Below are 19,597 nucleotides of genomic sequence, written 5' to 3'. Positions count from 1 at the left end.
GCAACAAATAACTGATTTGCTTTGCAAATTTTACGAGTTATGTGTAAGTAGAATTTGATACATCTTTTCACGTCCAATGTATGTAACGGTTTCTCGGTCATAATTTGGTGGTTGGCAAGGAATGTCCTTAATACTATGGGCTCATTCAGAAAGAAATTAGAAGGGACTTTTATATAAACGTAGGACTGATCTTAAGCACCACACTGTCTTGTTTGAATTGCAGGAATGGTTCTTTTATTGTGAATGCCTGAATGTCACTGACTCTCCTTGTTGATGTGAGTGCTACAAAAAGTGCTGTTTTCCAAGTCAGGTATTTTAATTCTGTTTTATGAATGGGACAAAAGGGGCCTTCGTCAACTGCCCCAGCTCTATATTAAGGTGCCATGAGGGACGAGGCATCTTTACAAATGGAAATGTCCTGAAGAGGCCTTTGAGGAATTGGTATATTATCCTGCTAGACCACAGCGAGGTTGTGTTATTCGCTCTTCTGAATCTTATGTATTATTAGTGGTATCTGCCCTGGCCTTTGCAGGGAGTTTTCTAGTCTGAAGGAATGTTTAGCATGGCAAATTTAGTGAAATCAGGAGCCAGGCCGATAAGTGTAGAGATGTCGTGTTCAGATGAAGGACCTGGCCTTAGTTCATCGTCAGTGTGTTGAAAAGGGCTTCAGTTGAATATGGGTTTGATCTAAGGGGAGGTCTATGAACCAGAACGGCCTGGGCCACCTGGGAGCAATCAGGAGTACTCAGCAAGGTTCTCTTATCAGTTTCCTGATGAATCTTGCGATAAAGGGTATAGGGGGAAAAGCACACGCATAGATCATGACCATCTGAGCGAAAATACATTCCTCCAGGATCCCTCCTGTGTGTGCCAGCTTAGGAAGAATTAGTATTTCTGATTCTCTCTTGTCACAAACAGGTCTAAGAGTTTGGTTTGCCCCAAAGATCGAAGATGTTGTCCAGAATTTGGTCGTCGATCTACCATTCATGCCAGATGGCATCGGTCCTGCGAGGACACTGGTTGGTCCTGGCATATGCTCTACTTTGAGTGTTATTTGATGTTGCAGAGCCCATTTCCAGATTTCCTGCACTGACAGCGCTGGTGAGTATGTGCTTCCCTATTTGTTTATATAATCCATGCTGGTAGTATTGTCAGTGCAGATTAGCACTGATGATTTTGCTTTTCTGAGGAGGAAAAAGATTAGGGCCAATGCTTGGCTTTGAGTTTGATCAGGTTTATGTGCATTTTCTTCCGAAGGTGGTTCCACGTGCGACTTGTTAAATCCTGTAGAATGGCACCCCATTCTTCCAGGGACACGTCCGTCGAGATAACATAATCTGAAATTTGCGCAAGAAATGCTAGATCCTTGGATAGGTTCATTTTCTTCTCCCACCTGTCCATGGCTGTGATCATGATCGGAGTAATCCGAATGACGCCGAACGACCTTTGGGTTTGTAACCAATGTTTGTCCAACTCCTCTTGTAACAGTCGCAAATGAAGGTGAAAATGTATAATTAGTAGGATGCAAGAGGAGAACATTCCGAGGAATGACTTGTATAACTGAACAGAAATGGACACTTTTTCTGCTTAATTTCCACGCTAGTTGTTGAATTTTTGTCTGCCTTTCTTGCAAGGCACATGCTTTTTTCTGTTTGGTATCTACCAATGCTCCCAAGAAGGTCAAGACTTGTCAGGGTGAGATGAGATTTCTGTACATTGACCATGAGGCCTAGGCTGTTAAAGTGTGAGAGACGGGCTGTTTTATCCCATGCTGCTTGCTGAGATGTAGGTGCTTTTATCAGCCAGTCGAATTGTTATGAAAAAACCTGCACTCCTCTCTGTCTGAGATAGGCTGCCACTGAAGCCAGACATTTGGTTACGTGTGGTGCCAATTTTAGTCCGAGCGGTAGTACCTTCTACTGGTAGTAGGAGCTGGTTACCTTATCCCAATTCAACCAAAGCATTGCAAATTCCTGAGCATATGAACGTATCCATCCTGGAGATCAAGAATAGTCATGCAATCCCCTTGATTGAGAAGATACAATACCGCCTGATGGGTAATCATTCTAAATGATTGTTTTTCTGAAGTATCTGTTGAGTTTGCGAAGACCTAAGATGGAGCACCAGTCTCCTGACTTTCCGTGTAAGGAAGAAACAAAAGTAGAAAAAGGTTCCACTTCGAGTCTTTGGGACCTCTTTTATTGGTGCCTATGGCTGATACTTGTAAGATGGGGAGGTGGTGGCACTTCTGGGGAACATCTGTTGGTCTTGTAATGAACACTAGGGTATAAGCCTGGCAAGTGGGTACACATGCTAAGTCAAATTTACAGTAAAAACTGCACACACAGACACTGCAGTGGCAGGTCCGAGACATGATTACCAAGCTACTTATGTAGGTGGCACAACCAGTGCTGCAGGCCCACTAGCAGCATTTGATTTACAGGAACTGGCACCTCTAGTGCATTTTACTAGGGACTTACTAGTAAACCAAATATGCCAATCATGGATAAACCAGTTACATACACATTTTGTAAAAGAGCACTTGCACTTTAGCACTGGTTAGCAGTGGTAAAGTGCCCAGAGTAACAAAAACAGCAAAATCAGAGTCCAGCACACATCAACAACCTGGGGAACAAAGGGAAAAGGTTAAGGGAGACCACACCAAGGATGAAAAGTCTAACATCCTGGCTAAAGGGTGTCCTTATCTTTAAAATGTTGCTGATTGATCTTGTAGGTTATAGATAACAGGCTCATGGGCTGCCGCCTGAATTATTGTCACTGGCCAATCAGCCTGCGAGGGTGGGGTGGGTGTCGTAGTTTGACTCCTGCTCTAGGCAACACATCTGATGTGGGGATGACTGCACTTTTGTTTGTAGGTGACTAGGCCAATCCTACAACAAGTCGCAACTGTCAGCCCAAACCTCCCAGCTCACAAGCAGTACCTCACCAAAAACTCAAAAAGTAAAAGGTGATTTGTGGCAGCCTTTATGCATGGACGCAAGAGTTCGACCTCTCAGGGAGATTGTAGTTAAACGTACATTACCCCTTTCTCACATGAACAACATGTCTGAGTCATACACAAGCAATGAAAGATATGCAGTAAAGTTTTCAATAGGTTATATTAACAAGACTGCATTCTACAATAAATAGCATGGGCTGCAACGATTAGGGGAATGAACAATGCAAGAAACAGAATGGTAAAAACGAGAATCATGAATACAAAGACCGCACCATCTTGCAATAACATACAATTTAAAGCAGGTGTGAAATAAACCCTAGTATCCTAGCATGATGAACCTAATCTTTAACCTAAAGAGAGCTAGGTGTGTTATACCTAACCTGCCAGTACCGTGTCCTTGAGAAGAGTCCCACAGTCCTTATTACCTTGGAATGAGGTCTCTGTTTCAGACTACTTCTCACCCACAAGTACAAGGCCATACCCAACGCAGGACCAGCCTACGTGAACCACCGCATCTCCTTCCACACACCCACCAGATCCCTCCGCTCTGCCCAGACGGCCATGGCCACCGTCCCTTGCATACGCAAAACCACCGCAGGAGGACCATCTTTTACCTACACTGCAGCGAAGAGCTGGAACAACCTCCCCTGCACCTCAAACGAAGCCTGTCGCTCACCATCTTCAGGAAGCACCTCAAGACGTGGCTCTTCCGATTAGGGCCCCCTCCCCAGTGCCTTGAGACTCTCCTGGGTGAGTAGCCGTGCTTTACAAACACTGATTGATTGACTGATTGTTCACGAACAATTACATCTAGTACCTATCTGTGTGATGCTATCACAGACTCCTGATTGAGATAAGCTGAGATTGGACCCCCAAGTTGTTCTTGTGAGGCGTAACTGCCATCACTGAAAGGTCACTGCTTTCTGGCAGTGTCTCTACCTCTGGAAGGTTGTTTACCTTCAGGTGTCCGTTTGTACGCCGTTCAAGGCAGTTGCCTGTTTGGTTGCTGGGAATACTAGGAGCGATATTGACTTTGAAAAAACTGGTATTGTTGCCTGTATGGTTGGCAGCCTTCTCTATAGGAGCATGATACTCTACCCCTAGCTCCCTGAAAGAGGTGTATCCTCATTTGTAGTGTTCCCAGTAGTTTGGACGCACTGGTATCAGTTGTTATGGTCTGGAGAGCATTAGCCACATGTCTGGAGAAGAGGGCTTCACAACTGTAAGGCAGATCAAGATTCTTACTCTGAATTTCTGGCTGTAGGATATAGTCTTCAGTTATACCTGCCTCCAAAGGCAGCTGTACCTGCCAGTTGCCTGAACCCAGCTGAAGAGAAGTTGCTAATCTCTGCAGAGGTTCTTTGCCCTTCCTGTAGAACTGACCTGACCTCCTCTTTTACATCCTCTGGCAAGAGGCCAATATACATAGCAATGTCTGACCACATCTGTCTGTCAGAGCAGCCTAGTATTGCCAGGGAGTTTGCAGCTTTGGCAGAAGTGGCTGCCATGAAAGAGCAACCCTTCCTGATATTGTTCAGCCTAAAACAGTCTCTGCGTGGTGGTGTGGAAATAGGAGTGGACGGATTCTTAGAACAATGCTGGGCCACTTGTGATATTACAGAGGCCAATCAAACATGCCAGAGTGTCACCTGGTACTTTCAAACTTTGTATCCCTTCTAGGTAGGACTGCTGATATTGTAGCTGGGTATTTCCTTGGTTGGAGGCCTCATCTAAAATATAGTTCACAATAGGAATGGCTCTAATAGATTTTTTAATGAGCTATTTAAAATTATAAAGGAAACAATATGATTGCCTTATCAGTAAAGGCAACTGAAACCTTCTAGATGCCCTTTCCATAAGATTAAGGAAGCCACAAACGTCGGCCGGTGGGGAATCCACTGGTGGTGGTACTGGAGGGGATGGTGTTGGGATCAGGTAGTCATCCCGTTCATTGGGACTTGAGGCAGTGTCTCCGATTTTCCCTTCTTCTTTGTCTTCATCTGTGGAAGATGGTCATCCTCTGGAGAATCAGCTAATGTTGCAGCCAGTGTGGGTAATAGGGCCACCAGTCCTCTTAAAACATGCAGCAGGCTTATAATCGATGTGTGGACCTGAGGAGAGCGCATTTATCTTGGCATGTGTGCTGAAGGAGCAATTGCTGCTGGATCCGGGAATCTTCTATAGTAATCCTGGAGCATATTTTGTAGATGATTAATTAGAGACAGTGGCATCTGAACTGATTTCTTCTGGCGGCACAACCAGAACATCCCTCTTGATACTGTTCCGGCTATCTCCCGGAAGCATAAAATTGTTCTTCATAATACTGCTCCTCATTTAGTCATCCTCCTGGCACTTCACATGGAGCTCAGATGGAGCTCAGATGGGCTATGAGCTAACCCCAAAGAAGCCATCATCTTCAGATTTGTCATTATCTAGTAAATGTGCCATGGGAAGGGTGAAACCTTACTCTGTGATGTGTGAGCGGGTAAAATTGTCCCTTGTCAGAATTCTTGACAATGGCAGAAATGAAGTTTTCATTGACGGTATTGTTACTGGAATCGCTGTCGACAATATTCTCATTGGTGTTGCAATCGTCGACATGGCTACAGTCCGCTCCGTAGACATTTCTCTCTTCAACAGTTCTCTCTTTGTCAGCAAGGTCGGTTGTGGTGGTGTTGGCTCTGCCAGCGACATCATCGACTGTGTCTTGGTCAGTGATTTCTTGGTTGAAAGGATTCTCACTGTTATAATGATTGTCAATGCTATCATCCTGAAGTGAAGTCTTCAAAAAAACAGTAAACTGAGCAGAGCTCAGGGAGACTCCATCACATGACATGCGGTAGAACGTTTGAGAAACTGGAACCTCATCAGTGAGGGCTCTAAAGGGTGCTGTTGCCTGATTGGCCGGACATTGGGTCTTATTAAATGATAAGGATAAGCTATTGAAGTTTTTTTTTTTTTTTTTTTTTTTTTTTTTAACATTGACTCCTATACAGATCAATGATTACTGCTTTCTATGATACCATGGGACTTTCACTTTGACGACAAGGAATAATTCAAGCATGTGAATCTATGAAAGATCCAATAATGGAGAAAACATTCTGTTTCTTTGCTAACTTTCTGTGGATCTCTTCTGCTCCTTTGAGAAACATCAGCTTCACAGGTAAGGTGAATCTGGACAGACTGTCACCATTAAAGACGCTCCGGAGGCACAAGGACATGTTGGAATATGGTTTTTATTTTCTTAGACTTAATTTTAAATGGCTGTGCCCCTCTGCCTCAACCTATCACACTCATTACAATATATTTAACATACAAGAAGGGAGGTTGTAATACTGCCGACCATTACCTTGGTGGTAAGGCGTTGGTATATGCTGGAATATGCATACCAAGATGAGGACTTTTGCGGCACACCTCCACATTGCAGCATCTTTTTTAGTTGGTTAGCCTTGATTTGAAGTGGATGTGCCTCTCCTCCAACCATTCACACTCATTAGAATATCTTTTTTCACATATGAGAAGGTAAGTTGTAAGTAATGCTGGTGGCAAATTCCTGGTCGGTAAGGTGCTGACATGTTCTGGAGTATGCATACTAAGAACAGGATCCTGAATTGGCAGCTGGAGCATAACAAAAGTACAATATGAAGTAGTGTGGACATTTTCTGTGCAGGGAGCTGTGCTGCAGGCATCAGAAAGTTGTCGAAGACGAACTGGAGCAGCATTCCTATCCTTCTGGTTGCTGCTTGGAAACTTACAGGAAGAGGTCACAGATGAATGAAGAGATTATCTGGCTGCAACTGCATGCACTCTTAAGAAGCCAGGTTAGGATTTTCTCCTCTATGAAGCACTCACTCCCTGTTGGCACCAGGAGTGAATCACAACCAGGTGCTCTGATCCAAGCCTTTAGACAGGCTTGCTCAGTGTGTCGACGTAAAGAGCTTTCAGCACTGGGCTAAAGAGGAATAGTATGCCCAGTACCATAGTTCAAGGGTTGCTGGACAACCCCATCTATACTGCCCCCAAACACTGTGGAAAAGAGCCTATGAATTTATTGAAGGAATTGTCAGCCCTTAGCTAGAGGGTGCTTGCACAACTTCCCTAGATCTTTATCTGACCTACGTAAGTGAAGTTGCCTGACTTATGCTGCCATGATTGTGGCAGTGTGCCAGTGCTTTAAGCTTCCCTATGGTTACTAGCACCACTAGTGGGAGAGCAAGCAAGGGTGATATTATCTTGTTACCTCACTTGTAGAAAGGGTACTTTTGAGTACCCTGAGGGGTTCTTTCTGACTCCGCAGGCCGAAGGCCCTCCAGCCATGTCAGGCTGCCCAATAAGGAGGCGCATGGCCTCCTAAATGTCTGAGTTGGGCAGAGGTCGCTCTGACTCCCAGAAACTTGGGGAGGCATAGATTTGGTGCAGGATACGCAGAACGAGGCCTAAACCAATGATGCTCCCTCGACTCATTGGCCGACGGATGAGAACTCGAAGTACGCTTTGACTTCTTGGATTTCTTCTTGTGGCTCAACTTACCTGATCGCCCTGAGGACTTGGAGTGGGACGACTATGATGGAGGATTCCGCCACTGATTCCGGAACCTTCCTATCGACTGAGATCTCCACACGCTGTGACAAGCACCAGGCCGTCATCAGCTTCAGGGGCCATTCCCTCAAAGTGTTCAGATGCATGGCTCGACACTCAGACCACGACTTTGGGTCGTGGTCATGCTTAAGGAACCAAAGACACACATGGTGAGGATCCGTCAAAGACATCATCTGATGACAGGATCCACAGGACTTGAAGCCTGACTTTCTGGAGGACATACTCAACACACCACAAGTATAACACTTGAAAAAACTGGACAAAAAGACAAAAAAGGCCAGTCAAAAACTGACTGAGGGGTAGCTCTCTTCGGATCAACGCTTGCAGGTGTTGAAAGAAGACAACTGACGTCAGTGCGCCGCGGTGGCACAAATATAGGAACTACAACGTCATATTCAGCAGAGACGCCACTGACATCGAACGCGGAGGTGATCAACGCCACTTAATGGCATACAGGGGTAATGCTCATGAAAATCTTACAGATCCAGCCTGATGTCTGGGGAGAATTCAAAGTTAAGGAATCTGCAACTAGAGGTCTCTATCAGATTTCAAAACTACTGATCCACTTTCTCGTTACGTCATATTGGGGCACGGTACAGACACATTGAGACTGGGAAAAATTCAGAAATGGTAGTTGAACATTTAGCACAATTTGGTGATAACCCCATTTAAGTTTCATAACACAAAGCAAAATGAAAGCTTAGGATTCTGTGGAAGTGTAGCTCAACCGATCGCTCTACTGGTATCAAAGCATTTAATGGAAATTTCTCAATGAACCAGAGCAAAGGCTTTGTGGGTTATATTTCAGCAATCAGATCAATTCCACGATGGCTCTGAACTAACTCTGCTCAGGGTCCCAGTACCGCATTCCAGTAACGATTAGGCATGTAGTATACAAACTGCAACAAAAGGATTAGTTTTGATCCTAGTTGTTTTATTCACACCAGAAAAAAAGGTGAATATCAAGATACAGGTAGGAGGATGGTTCAAGCAGAAAACATATTGTAGCTGCAGCACACTGTTTCACAGTACCAATGAGACCTTTTACGGACAAAGTGAAGGCCTGAGGGTCAACATTCAGTGAAAAAGCATTCTGGCAAACTTCTTGCTGCATGTAAGGCAAAAAATCGGAGTTTGCGAGAATTCTTATTCAGGTAATCAACATTTTTCTAGAGCCTATTTTTAACAGCTTCACAGAAGCAACTACCATTCATGCTAGGGTGAAGCAGTTCAACTCGTTCCGACCATTTGAGAAATAGATTTAAGCCAGAAACTATACAGTTTCCCCAAAATCAGTGCTAGCCATCGTAATTACTTCAAGGTAGGCACAGAAAACCAAAATACGCTGGGTTATCATTGTTATGCTATTACATAATTGCACATAATGATTATAAACGAGGTGAAGAAAGCCAAATAAGTTGAGGTGAATGGGGGAGCCATTAAGGAACACCTAATGGTTGAGTGCCTCTTACAGACCTACTGCCTGAAAAATTGATGGATTATCTAAGTGGTGTGCATCCTTAGTGGCACGATTACAAATTCAATTAGCAGAACAGGAGATGAATGTTAATTTGCAAAGCATGTATCCTGCAGAGGACAATTTATCTCCAGTTGAAGTAAACGTTTCAAAATTGGCAAGCCAAGATATTTCTGTTTGGACTTGGTGATTTTTGGGTACGGTTCAGCCACTCACTGTGAAGTGACCTGGACAAAATAACTTTTATTCATGCGTTTCTCAATTATAAACTGTTTTGTCCGTTACGGAGCACAGATGCGTCGTTGGCGTGCACAAAATAATTATGCTGACATATTGCAGAGTAACTTTTTTTAAATATCGGATGGTAAACATACAACAGGCAGCCGTGAGGAAGAGCTCAGCTCCGGACTGTGGAACTTAATTGAAGGACAGGGTTAACATTAACAATTAATAATAAAAATAAAGAACCCTACATTCCATGTTTCCTCACATCCAGCGTGATCAGTTACCGAAGCAAATAGCTTCACAAATTGAGCTCTCGCGTTTTTCAACAAATAAAACACTGAAACTGATTTCATACGAAACGTGTCTTTAAATCTTTCAAAAATAATAATTCTCCTTTAGTTGCACTCAACACCATCTGTGTTTTCACATGTTAACACGATCATTAGCCCACATTTTTTTGGATAGCTATAAATGCCGCGAATGACCAATGACGTTCCCTGTTTCCAGGATGCAATAAAGCATCTAAGAGAGCGTGCAAGTAGTATTCGGAAGGAATACTTCAGTGACTCTACAAAGTGGTCTAAAAACAGGTTTAAAAAATAAATAAATAAAAAGTCAACAAAGTGCATATCACTTTTCAAAGACAAACAACTCAATAACAAGAATAAAATAGATGCAAATATGAACCCATAAGCACAAACCTACCACATCTGCATAAAATAGGAAACCAGTTGAAGTGGCAGCGTTGAAATAACCTGCGGAGCATAACTATTTCGGTTGTGTAGTGTGTATGATAAAGAGGAGTGAGAAAATCCCAAATTAATTTACGCTGGAAACAAATTTCCAGCACAAACTGCCAACATCGTAGGCAACTCCAAAATTTACCAAAACTTCCCAGTAGGAAAGTACCACTGATGATGAGATTTGATCTGTAACAAAGATAAATATTGGTAAAATGGGGTAGTTTCGACCTGTGTTGATTCACACACGCTAAAATACTGTTGCCTGTATCTGATTGGTACAGCAAGCACTGAAATTCAAAAGAATCAAAGAAAACATTTACCGATAAGTACCGTCCTTCATGAAAATCTACTGATTTACTTATTGCACCGAAACCACCACTGAACAAAAGATGTTAACACGTGTCTTCAATAAACTTGTACATTATATATGTTACGTACTAGGCAACCTCACCTTACGCGTAACGTTAGACTATATGTATTACACTCACAGACCAACATAGTGCAATACGTAATTTATTACTAGAGTGTGATGGGGGTGGGGAGGGGGGAGGGGCTATGGCTCACGAGGTGCAATGCCTTGAGTGAGTCATGACGCCCTCCCATCACTCATTAATGGTAATAAACAGCATTTTATACTCAGTGCCTCTGCATATATAGTTTATGACATTTTTCACGTGTATTTATATTAACAGAAGGTATTTAACCAAAACCGGGGTGCAAGGGGTTGAATTTGTGCAGCAAGATAAAATCCCAGCGACAAGAGCTAGTGGCTGCTTCCTGTGTAAAATATTTATTACATGCAATTATGTGCCACATTTCCAAGACTATGTTAATAAACTCGAATATGACTTTTGCACTGCAGTAACACATTTGCAAGTGTGAGTTCAATAGTAGAGTTTTTCACTACCCTGCCATTAACCCATCATTCTTTACAATAACTGACCTGTGTATGACTCCTTCCTACCTGACGGTTCGGGTGGGCTGCTGGAATCTTCGATGGCTAGCCTGAGCTGCTGGATGAAATCGCTAGTGTAGACGCTTCTCTCCTGCCAGATTGTCAGCAACCGCTCCAGAGGTTTTTTAAAGCCTTCATCTGCTTCTCTGTGCATCAGTAAAACACAACAGTGACTTCAGGTCAACAGCAGAGTCAAAATTAGATTTTAAAATAATGTAAAAGGTACGGTCACTTTAGTAGATAATGAACATGTGATCATATTCACGTTTCAGTTTTGCTACACAGAATTATCATACCAAAATGCCAATTAAAAAATTAGAGCACAATCACTTACTTGTTCACAAAGAGAAACTTTTCAAACAAAACATGCAGTCAGCTTCAACGAGGGATCCACTTTTTCTTTGAAACTGCCTTGAGAAGTCAGTTGTTCAAGTGAAGCCGTCCACAGCCACAGCCGTGACTTTGGGTATCTTGCGTGTGGCAGTCCTTTTGGTGTAAAGGACTTGAAATGCTTAAGGCAGATATGATGCTCTGCCTTGAAGAGGACCAATTGAAGACAACCAGTAAATATCACAGACTAACTGAAAACCGTCTAAGATTCACTCACTTAAGGATTGTAACTGGACTATTGGCCCAGTGTTTTAGTTCACTGGGAACCATATGCCGTGGCACCACCTTTTTTAATCTTGACGAGGACTGTTTTCTATTACTTGGAGGGAATGCTTCTCCACTTCTAAAACACAGGAGATGAGGCTGGTAGGTTCAAAGTGTATTGCAATAACAGGCAGGAAATTTGACAGGCTAAGTCCTAGCAAATTACCTTTATTTAGCATCACAATGGTAGGCTAATCTGATGTAATTTTTGTCCACTGTTCTTTAATTATGACCACTGCTTTTCACTAGTGAAACCAGATGATAGGCCACTAGAGTTTACTGTTCTAGAAAGGTGGGGAGACTATCTAGGCTTTACATCCTTTATATTTCATTAAAAAATAAAAATAAAAAATAAAAAGAGGACGTATGCATGCAGCTTCTACTCCTCCATGACAAAGTACAGCTTCTAGCTGCGCTGGCACTCAACTTTGTAGAGAAACTGATGAGTTTGAGCAAATGGCAGAGCCAAAAATATTATATAACAAAAATAATAGATTTCAGAGGACATCCTAACAATATTCAGCTAGACATGAATCTTAGACTCTCTCAATTTGACCTTAGCAGTGTCATATTCTTGCACCAGGGCTAACTGAAGGACAGAGATGGGCTGCACATTTGAAAGTTCAGTGCATATTTCTCTCTGGAAACAGACTATGGTATGAAAGTAACTGACAATAAAAAAACTGGCAAATAGATCTAGGAGAAGAAACAATGTGCTTGGTTTCACACAGTCTTTTTGACACTGCTGGTGATGTTACCACTGCTGAAATGGCGAAGGGGGGGCAGTTATGGCATCACTGGGGGGGCCCTAACTTCCGACTCTAGAGTCCTATCCATAGGCCATACTGATGGTGTTGGAAATGGCCCTTTCTGCTGCTCCCACTGTTGATCTAGATCCGAGGCTGACCTCGAAGGAGGACCTGTGTACTTCACAAGAACTCCTTGTAGTCACCCCCACATCAAAGGAACTTTCTAATACAAGTACTGGGTTGTCCCCAACCCACTAAAATCGGAATACTTCTGGACTCAAGAAAGTGCTGCTGTGTGCCAGGATTGCCACTCTGCCAGGATTGATTGCTCGCAGGAACTGCTGACCTGCTTTGATGTGCCGCCCTGCTTATCTCTGCCCGGTAGCCCAAGACTCGTTCTTCAAACCCAGAGTGGCTCCTGCTTTCCTTTGCTGCTCGCCACTTTAAACCACAACCCGAGCGGCTTTGCCAAACATTGCCGCCCGCATCTGAACCGCCGGAGCGGCACTGCTTTCCTTTGCTGCTCACTAATGTCTGTCAATCCAAAGGGGCTTTTCCAAACTTTGCCACTTGCATCTGCAGACTACCCTGAGCGGCCTAGCCGTCCTTTGCGATTCACTACTTTCAGTGAACCAGAGCGGAATTGCCTATCTGTGCATCTTGCATTAGTGAAACACCCAGAGTGGCCCTGCTGAGCCTTTGCCGTTCATTGCGACAGTCAACCCGCGCAGCCTTGCTCCACTTGACCATAACCCAGCGCCCTAAGAGGGGTGCAACCAGGACAGTACCGGAGACCATAAACACCCCCTTGGATCTCTGCATACGCTGATCAGCCTTGCTTTATTTTTGAGTCTGCAAAGCAACTATTCCGCTAGTTATAATTTAGATCTGTATGGTGCTGATCGAAATTAACCAGATAAACATACTTTGGTTTTTCTACATCCAGGTGGAGTCTCTTTTTGTGTTGTACCTCCTGTGGTTACTGTTTGTGTGTGTTGCATAAGTACTTTCCACGTTGCCTTCTAAGTTACACCTGCCTGCTCCGCACCAAGCTACCAGAGGGTGAGCACAAGATAACTTATGTTGTGTCATTGTCTTGCCCTGACTAGGATTGAGGTCCCTTCGTGGACAGGGTGCACACCTCTGCCAACTAGAGGCCCAATTTCTAACAGGTGAACTGCTTAGTAACTATCCTGAACATCCTTCTCCGGGTTGAGATTAACTTTGCAAGTTGCAAGATATAGGTCTTAAGGATAAAGAATGTGGCGGGTTTGTGTTTGAGTCTAGAAGAATAAACTGGTGTGTAGCTAGTGTTCATACTCAATTGACACGTAATTTCATTTAAACTAACGTTTAAAATGTCTGATTACTTTTTAACTGAATAATCACAGTGAGACTGAGCTATTGCACTGGTTTCTCAATCAGGGATGTGGTTCATTCTCCATCCCAAACAACGAGTTTAACATTCTTTGGTGTTAAAGGTTTCATTTACACAATTGAAAAGCTTCCAAAATTATTCCAATAAAAATTTCAAAAGAAAAATCACTGCCAAAAACACATACTTTTGAAAACTGTACTCATTTAGCCGGAAAATACAAAAATGTTAATTATAAAAATGGAGTGTTACAATTAAAGACGAGCAGGAGATATTTAACAACAAAAAAGAAATTGTGCTGACTATTCCTATTTATGCCATTTCCCTCAACAGATGAACAAAGCGCCTCCCCACAGGGGAGGGGGAGTGTGTGTGGGGTGGGTAGCGAGTTTGTGTGTGTGCACACAAATATATATACATGCACAGGCAAATTTAATAATATTCCCATATCCAGGAAGAAAAATAGACAACGTAGTTGAAGTTTTAGACCAAAACAAAATAAATAAAAAAAAAAACACACAACTCAATAAGGTGCTGTAGACCATAGAAGAAATATAAAAATATAAAAAGGTTCAAGGTGCATCTCCACTCAAAACAAGCAGTGGCAAACCAAATAGATGTTATTTTGTTATGGTAAGTGATTTTTCATAGTTGGGCGACATCAATAGTTGGCCCTCAGCTTTCCAGAACAGGTATTTGCAATGCAAAAGGTCTCGCATTTGCTTGCATTAGAGATATTGGTGTTGTAACTGCATAACTGGACTTTTCTTGCCACATAAATTGGTCAACTCTGCTGCATAATTTGGTTGTCTCTGTCACATAATTCCATTGGTCCTGCATATAACTAAAGCACTTCCATTTACCATCTTCCTCTATCTGCAGCAAAAATGAAAACATTGCCATTATTATATTTTTTGTAATATTATTTTGGGGTCCCCACCAACCTACTGTGGGGACCCAGAGATGACCTTGCCAGAAAGAGCACATCCTGCTGTTTTGATGGTGGTCCCACTGTTCTAGGAGGACCGGAGGGTGAGTTATGGGCAAAAATGTTTTGTAAAAGGAATCCTCCGCAATGCATTATGGGGCGAGTTTGAGTGCAGCGAATATAGTAGTATCTTGACTGTAATGCTCAGAACAGACACTAGAGGCCACCGCAATAAACAAAGCATTTGTAAGAAACATGGTCATGTAACCATATAGTCAGCCCCTAGAGAGCATAACCATATGACAACAGAATGGCAGAACATAATGCAGTGTAACCATATATTTAGCACCTACAGGGTTTAGCGTGTTTCACATTTTCAGGTCTAACAGGCCTATTGCAAAAGTATTAAAATCACCGCCCTTACAAACACAAACTTCTCCCAGCTGTAAGAGCTTAAAAAGACACTAAATCGTGGGGGAGGTTATTATTTTGGGGTCTCCCCAACTTAGTGTGTGGATCCAGAAATGACCTAAATAGAAAGAGTGTTGTGCTGAATGGTTTGGTGGTGGTCCCATTGTGGTAGGATCACAACAGGCTGAGTCATGGGCAAATATGTTTTGAAAAAGTAATGCCCCACAAAGCAGTATGGGTGAGTTTTCGAAATGCAGTTAATATTGTAGTATTGGCTCTTCAACTATGTCTGGAGAGCTACGATGATGATTTCTGTTTTTTTTTTTTTTTTTCCCTTTTTTAAATGTGCTATATACATTTTTCAATTGCTAAACGTCTACGGTAGTTATAGTCAAGTAAAGCGCTCTGCCGATCACTATATGAAACTTCACACGTAAATGGTACTCATGTTAAGTAATCCTCCGACCGAGTCCGCGCTATATGAAATAAAAAAAATAAAAAAAATAAAAAAATAATTTAATTAATCATGAAGACCCCCACATTTCAGCTTGCAAACACCACAAAATAACAACGGCAAGACCAAAAGCAAGGAAGAGGAAGCAAAAACATGCGGAAAGGCATAAAAATAAAAATAAAAAAAAGTAGTGCACGATACTAAGGTATGTGGCCGATCATGCAATAATCCATGTAACAGGGTCAGTCTCCAAGGCAGTAACAAAGCAGCCTCAGGGCAGGACAAACCTAAGGCATTTAACTATGAACTCAAGGGAATTTTGAAAGGCAGGCCAAGGAACAAATGAAAGTGATGGGCGTGGTGAAAGGCTACAAAAACAGAAATCTGTAAGGAAGGAAGAACCTGGGCTACATATATATGGAAAACAGAAGTCAGAACTCTTTGCTCAACAGTCTAAATTAGCAGAGTTAAGCTGTACCCTGAAATATGATGGTTGGAAGACGGAATCCTGCATGCCTTTACAACAAATGTTTTGCTGTAGAGGTATAATTGGTAGAGGTATACCTCTCTCTCTCTCCTCGGTCATTAATAGCGACGAGCCTCACTGCCGGTGCAGCGTTAGGGTCAAGACCAGAACCCTCACAATAAACCATCAAAGAAAACGCTGCACTCCCGGAGCCGTATCCTTAATATTTATTGACTTGGCAAAAGCTTTCAAACAGACACCACAACGCGTTTTGACAAAACGTCGTCTTCCAGGTGGTTTCATCTGCTCTCTCCATCTCTTTCCTGCCATCTACCTCTATACCCAGCATTCTAGGATTTGGAGTCCACGAATATTCCACACCTGGGAACAATGACAGCACTTCTTTCTTTTGCACAAACGTTTAACTTCAAATAATGAAGTAATTTCGTTTTTAATCTTTAAAAACATTTTGTCGAAATGCGTTGTGGTGTCTGTTTAAAAGTTTTTACCAAGTGAATAAATAATGATACGGCTCCGGGAGTGCAGCATTTTCTTTGATGGTTTATTGTGAGGGTTCTGGTCTTGACCCTAACGCTGCAACGGCAGTGAGGCACGTCGCTATTAATGACCAAGGATTTGTGTATCTCATTTCTAAATAGCGACAGTGCCCGGCATTAAGGACTGGAAATTTGAAGTTAGCAAGAAAATACTGATTTCCTGTGTGTGTACTTACACTGGAGGATAACATAATGTCACTGACTTCCAAAGCACTTGGTGCTACTCCATAATGGAAGGCAGTACTCCGTCAGGATATGGTGAGTGGATGCCTATCAAGGTTCTTACATTGCTGACGTAGCCCGAAATATAGGGTCCGGAGACTGTAGTCATTCTAGTTCACGTAACTGAAAATATGTCGAGCAGGAAATGAATTGTTTGTTGATTTTTGCCTGGGAACTAAAATGATAATTGGAAAGCGTTTAAAGGCACGATCTGTTATTTACACAGCAAGTTGCGAAATGATAATTTTCATCTCAATCCTAAATTGGAAGTGAAAGATGTGCTCAGAAAAACATTCTACTATGTGTAAGCGGATGGAAAACACGATAATGACATTCATGAAAGCACAGATTCTCACAAGGTTAAAAACGAAAATGCATATTACTTCATTATTTTTTATCAGTTTTACTTCATTATTTTTTATCAGTTTTTATTTTCCAATGAAAACATTACAAACTTGTATAATAACTCAACACAGTGCAGGTGTAACAGAGCAGTATTGTACCAACAGAGAACGATGTCTGAAGTGCGAACATAGCATTTTATCCTCAGGGGAAACAGAGCCACACCCCTGACCCACCCTGAATCCCAAAAGCCCCCCGTCCAACATCCCAATGAGACCAGACGTTTCATAGCTTAACCAATCCAGGTTACTAAAGTCCGCATTTGGTCGTCAAGAGTGAGAAGAGGAAGATCATGTGTCCCTGCCCCCCACCGTCCCACTGCTATTCACAGAACCTAAGTCCCCCTCTTCAGTGAACTTTTCCAGCAGAGCGCCCCATGTAGCAACATCAATGAGTGCCCTATCATCGCTGCGTGTCATACTCATATGTTGTTCCTCCGCCGCCCCCCATTCCAGCAAATCCTGCAACCAATGAGATGTTCCAGGGGTCCACACACTCATTCAGTTATTCGCTGCTCTACGCTTAGCCAAGACTAACGCTAACTGTACCAATCTATAGGCCACCCCTCTGCCCTGTGGCCTGCGCACCACTCCCAGGAGACAAGACAAAGGAATAACCTCCAACTCTAGTTATGTAGCCTTGGAAATCACCTCCTGCCAGAATGCACCAACAACACTACAGGACCAGGCCTTATGCAGAAGAACCCTTAAATTACCCTTGCCTCCCATAAACCTATACCATCTTAAACCTTAAGATTACCCATGCCACCCAAAAACTCATACACACCCTAAACCCAAAACTACCCTTGCCACCTAAAAACCCAGACCCAACCTAAACCCTAAAAAATCCATTACCACCAAAAACCCCACATCTACCCTAACTCTAAAGGTACCACTTATCACGCAAAAACCCATACCCACCTTAAACCCTAAAAATAGTTGGGTGCTTATAAGGGGTAGGTCACAAGGCCTGGACACAGGACAGGCCTTGCGGGCCAACCCTACTGCGCAAGGCCAAGCCATGTGTGACGTATGGTGAAGGGGTGCTTATAGTGGGTAGGCATGCATTTGCTGTGAAAGGATTTACAAAAAGTATCTAACATTATTTAATGTTAAAAAAAAAATAGAAATTCACTGAAAAAAAACAAAGGTTACAAGGACTTTATAGGTAGGAAATAGATTATTTTTTTTAAACAAAGAAATCCACTCAAAAAACGAAGGTTACAGGGATATTATAGTTAGGCTTACATTTTTAACATGCAAAACAAAGAAATTCAGCAGTTATAGAGTTTTTTGAAGTAACTATAACTCGTGCTCTAAGATGACTATAACTCAAGCACCTGCATTGCACAGTTTTCTCAATTGTTTTACTGGAAATATTACATTTATATTATCAATGATGTTATCAAAGATGACATGAGTGTTGCAACATGTGGGGTTATTAGTAGTGTATGGCGAAGGCGAGAGTTAAAGTTATCTTAGGGTACGAGTTATAGTTACTTAAAATAACTAACTACCTATAACTGCTGAATGTTTATGTTTTTTATACGTTTACAATGAGAGTCAAAATATAACGTCCCTGTAACCTTTGGTTTAAGTAAAATTCTATGTTTCTGTTAATGTAAAGTAATTTTAATTACTATACGTCAATCCAACCACTGCGGCCAGGGCCTGTGGCCAACCTCTTCTAACCACCCAACCCCATGCCACACACGCCCTTTGGTGTGCAAAGTGGGGGGTTGGCAGCAGGGTCTGGTCAGCGGCCAAACCCATGTCACACATAGCCTTCAGTGGTGTGCAGCTGGGTTGGCTCTCAGCAGCAGTTGACAAGAAAGAACCAACTTATCACAGTCACTACATGAGATATTGGGCTCAAAAAAAGCAATGATGCAAACACCTCCATCAAGGTTTACAGATAAACTGTTCAAGGTGAAAATGCACAGAAAAACACTTGCCTACGCACTAGAAAACTGGATGATTAATATTTTACAGAAGTGGAGCTTCAACTTGAGCACCTGAGTGCTTTCCATTGTGGTTTAATTACTGTAAATGAATCCTGTAAATGAATCCTGTAAATGAATCCTGTAATGCATATTTATCCAAAAAAAAGCCACTATTTTGCGCAAAATGTCTACCCAACTCGAATGCTTTCTACTGGTTAATTAGTAAGTGTTACTTAGTTTGGTAAATGCATAGTGAATCTCCTACACTAAAGCAGCCTATAGGATGCCGAGGAAATGTCTTGACCTCGAGGTTGTAACTTTGCCAATGTGATTGTTCCTTGTGCATTTTCATTAGAAATCTATACGTGGTGGAACTGCAAAGAAAACACTTAGTATCTGAACTTTACAGAATTAAGTGCTTATGGGGACTATGGGGAAAGCCTGAAGGCTCCATGCGGTCCCAGCCGGCCCCTGTCTCC

General features: G+C 42.4%; 1 protein-coding gene across 3 annotated transcripts in view; it reads right to left on the bottom strand.

Moving 5' to 3' along the window:
• Positions 1–19,597, bottom strand: part of RPRD1B (regulation of nuclear pre-mRNA domain containing 1B) — a 187,673-nt gene that overhangs the window by 79,863 nt on the left and 88,213 nt on the right. For 2 of the 3 annotated variants that reach the window (XM_069243737.1, XM_069243738.1), the window contains exon 3: positions 10,968–11,104. In XM_069243737.1, the coding sequence (XP_069099838.1) occupies positions 10,968–11,104 (137 nt within the window). Of the gene's footprint in view, positions 1–10,946; positions 11,105–19,597 lie in introns of all 3 variants that reach the window. The other variant, XM_069243739.1, reaches the window with a different exon arrangement.

Source organism: Pleurodeles waltl, chromosome 7 (assembly GCF_031143425.1).
Source record: "Pleurodeles waltl isolate 20211129_DDA chromosome 7, aPleWal1.hap1.20221129, whole genome shotgun sequence".
NCBI lineage: Eukaryota > Metazoa > Chordata > Amphibia > Caudata > Salamandridae > Pleurodeles > Pleurodeles waltl.
The sequence above is the reverse complement of the archived record's forward strand: the minus strand, read 5'-3'. Positions and strand labels throughout refer to the sequence as shown.